This window comes from Phytophthora parasitica (assembly GCF_000247585.1).
Source record: "Phytophthora parasitica INRA-310 unplaced genomic scaffold supercont2.67, whole genome shotgun sequence".
Lineage (NCBI taxonomy): Eukaryota > Oomycota > Peronosporomycetes > Peronosporales > Peronosporaceae > Phytophthora > Phytophthora nicotianae.
In genome coordinates, this window is record NW_008649053.1 from 113,549 (window position 1) to 116,988 (window position 3,440).

General features: G+C 56.4%; 3 protein-coding genes across 3 annotated transcripts in view; 1 reads left to right on the plus strand and 2 right to left on the minus strand.

Annotated features, from left to right (window-relative positions):
• The window catches only part of PPTG_24082 (hypothetical protein), a gene marked incomplete at its 3' end in the record, with an annotated part of 2,854 nt that extends 2,323 nt beyond the window's left edge, over window positions 1-531 (minus strand). Inside the window, exon 1 of the mRNA XM_008915042.1 lies at window positions 11-531. Within this exon, the coding sequence (XP_008913290.1) occupies window positions 11-391 (381 nt within the window). The 5' untranslated portion in view covers window positions 392-531. The remainder of the gene's footprint in view (window positions 1-10) is intronic.
• A 150-nt stretch (window positions 532-681) lies between these two features.
• Window positions 682-2,394, plus strand: PPTG_17168 (hypothetical protein). Its single transcript, XM_008915043.1, has one exon. It carries the CDS (start codon window positions 696-698, stop codon window positions 2,058-2,060), a length of 1,365 nt encoding a protein of 454 aa, XP_008913291.1. The 5' UTR covers window positions 682-695; the 3' UTR covers window positions 2,061-2,394.
• PPTG_24083 (hypothetical protein) overlaps window positions 2,071-3,440 on the minus strand; it is a 3,202-nt gene continuing 1,832 nt past the window's right edge. Inside the window, exon 2 of the mRNA XM_008915044.1 lies at window positions 2,071-3,412. Within this exon, the coding sequence (XP_008913292.1) occupies window positions 2,216-3,412 (1,197 nt within the window). The 3' untranslated portion in view covers window positions 2,071-2,215. The remainder of the gene's footprint in view (window positions 3,413-3,440) is intronic.

The window sequence follows — 3,440 nt, forward strand, 5'->3', positions numbered from 1 at the left end:
CCTCCTTGACTGTTGCGCCGAAGCTCTTGCCGTTGTTCTGCTGCAGTGTCATTATTAGTTCGGCCGGGCCACTGAGACCTGTCGACGCGAGCCCGGACAGCGTGGCACACAGCAGCTTGGTTTGGTCCGACGGTGCCACGTCCGGTGCGGTCAAGCCACGAAGCAGTCGCCCGTTGGTTGCGAACTGGATTGCACTAATTGGCGCAATGGAGGCTAGCGAGACGCCCAGGCCACGGTAGAGCGCTGGCACAGACCACGAAATGGGACGACCCTGCTGCACCGCGTTCTTGATGGCCACTGTCGGTTGTTGCAGCATCACTTCGGCCATGCCAGCGATAGAGCCTACGGAACCATTCTGCAGACCTGAAAGGCGTTCGGCTCGCTCCGACATCGTCTGGAAGGTGAAAAGGCTGTGGTGCCAGAAACGGTTTAACGACTGGAAGATGCAGGGCGAAAGCGGATAAGACTATTTCCGTGGTGGAGAACGAAGCGAAAGTAGATTAGTCGCATGTAGGACGCATGTTGGGGTAGTTAGCGCAGCTACTGTTAAGAAATTGTACTTGTGTTGAGAGGCTGTTTTGCTATCCATACTAAAAAAAATTGTCAGATACTGTTATATTTGTGGTCTAATTTTGCAATAAATACGAACTTATTTGAAACGAAATCAACATAAATTAATTATTGCTGGCGATCTCATGACCGCGGTGAACGATGAAGCATGGGACGAGTGGGAAGACGACGTCGCCGTGTCGTCCCCACAACCTCCTGGTGATTCTACTCTGCAAGGCCATGAAGCGAAGGCGCAGGCGCATGCAATCACGTCAGATTCACCTTCATCCGATGCCGGGGAGTGGGGTTTCGATCTGTCCGAGCTCGAGCAGGAAATGTCGAATCTTCCGGCCTCCTACGCGCCGCCCTTCAGCGCGCCTGACACCTCAATAAGCAGTGAAGAGACACTCTTATCGATGCTTGACGGTCTGCCTACCGCCCTACAAGCGGGCGGCGAGCGAATGCGAACGCTTGAGGCGCTAGCGCTAGTCGCACGGCTGCACGTTGTTTCCGCACGTGGCAGCTTCACCCAACTGCAGAGCGATGAGCAGACGACTCACGAACAATTGGAAACTATTAAACAGGAGCTACATCAATTGTCCGGGGAATGGGGGCACAAGAAGCTGCTGGAAACGATATTAACGGCCTCAGAGCGCCAACAACTCGAGGAGATGACGGGGCTGCTGCACCACGCCTTAAGCATCGAAAATGAGGACCTGACGCTGTTCCAGGAGGTCATTGAGCAGCTCTTCGATGGCTTAAAGGAGAAGCAACTGGTGATATCCACGAATTGGCTAAAGGAGAATGCTGAGAGTGGGGAGACCGGGACGGAGTCTGTGAGCTACGTGAACCAGATTCTGGCCGTCTGCAGTGACGAACCGGGCAACACAAGCCGCATACCGACACTATCAGAAGCTGAGATCTTCCAGGATGCCAAGGATATTGGACGTGATGAGTTGCTGATCAATGGGGAGCGAGTGGAAGGCACAAGAGGATACGACGCGGTCGTGGACGCTCTGCAGCATGAGTTGGAGCTGGTGTTGGCACGTCAAGTTGGCAAAACGCCGGAGCAGACGCCCATGGCTGTGAGCAATGCTTTACAGTCAGTCGCAATGGCAGTACTGCATGCGAGCAACCGAACGGAGTCCGGTGGAAGTTCCTACGAACTTCTGGCTAAGTTTCTGAGTAACCACGAGATGAATCGAGTGCTGCTTCGACCGGCTTCAGCACGTGCTTCCCCGCTTGAAGTTCAGATGGACGTCGGGCCGTATTTGGAGACCGTACCTGGCTCAAAAGAACCGACGTGGGCCTTTGGTCTGCGTGTGAAGCTCACAGCGGTGACGTGGTATCTAGTCTGCGATGCAGAAGACCCGACGAACGAGCTGTACGAGATCGAAACCACGTTCTGCAACCGTCTCGCGTTCCCAGTCGGTCTTACGCCATTCCATCCGCTCGACACCATGCGTAAAGACCGCGGAGACGTTACTCTTCGCTTGGTGTTGCCAAACTAAGTAAGATAAAGGGAAAGTTGTTGATAAACTCACTCGGCCAAACTCTCGATTACTTAAGGTCAAAATCTCCGAGGGAAAAGCTATCAACATGTCGTTCAAATTCACAAAGCGCTGTCGCCCTCTATGGTGCTTATTCGCAGCGCCACTCACTCCATCTACAAGATGCACACGCCGTCGCCGTTGGGCGTGATCATGACGATACTGGAGTACCGCGTGCCCAACGGGTCGTTGTACACGCTGTCCTCTGACGGGCGAGCGCCGTCCGCCGTGGTGGCAGAGCTGCGTGCACCGTCAGGACCTGTGGCCTCCGTGTCGTTGTTCTGCTTCTTCACGTACGCAAAGACAGCGACAATGGCCGCACAGCCCGCAAGGCCAACGACACCCACCATAAGCGATGTGCCTGAGCCGCCCTTACCCGACACGTCCTCTGCGCGCTTGGCCTGAGCTTCCTGACTCGTCAAACTGCCACTTCCAGACGTTGATTCTGAGGCCGGCGGGGCCGTCGTAGCCGCCGGTGCAGCCGGGGCCGGGGCGGCAGTCGTAGGAACAGGTTCCGGACGCAGCGTCGTCTTAGGCTCGGGAGTCAACACATCGCCCACGTCGGGACCTTCCATCGACCCCGACATGGACGTCGATCCCTCCGCGGTAGAAGCAGAGTCGTCGGGAACGCCAACCTCCTTTGAGCCAGAACCAGAATCAGAGTTGCTGTCATCGGCCGAAGCGGAGTCGGAAGAGGTCTTTGTCTTTGCGGTCTTCTTGGTCGAAGGCTTCTTGGTCACGTCAGCCACGTCGGCCGACGAGGACGAAGACGAAGATTTACGGGCAAACACAGACTCGTCACTGCTGTCAGACTCATCGCCGGCAGACGTGCTCTTCTTGTTCTTGGAGCTAGATTTGCTAGAGTCCGAGTCGGTCTGGCCGGCGGGGGTGTCTGTCTTGGAGCCAGACGACTCCGTAGCCGTCAGAGTGATGATGTGTGGGGTCGTCTTGGTCTTCTCTTCCTCCTTCTGCGACGGCGAAGTCTGCTGCGATGTGGGCGTGGTAGTGCCGGTCTTCGTGCCGGTCTTAGTGGGCGCCTTCGTGGCAGGTGCAGTCGTGGGCGGCGCAGTCGTGGCAGGCGGACTAGCAGGCGTAGACGGAAGTCCAGCCTTCACGAACGTCGTACTGCCCACCGTCTGGGTAACCGAGTCTGTGACCAAGTTCGTTGTAGGGGTAACCACATTCGTAGCCGTGTTGGTTGCCGTATTGGCCACCGTGCTAGTGACCTTGTTGACGACTGGGGCCACATTCTTGACCGTACTAGTCACCGTGTTCACCGTCGAGCCGGCCGTGTTGGTCACCGTGTCAGGCACCTCGTTGACGGTTGGGGCCACATTCTTG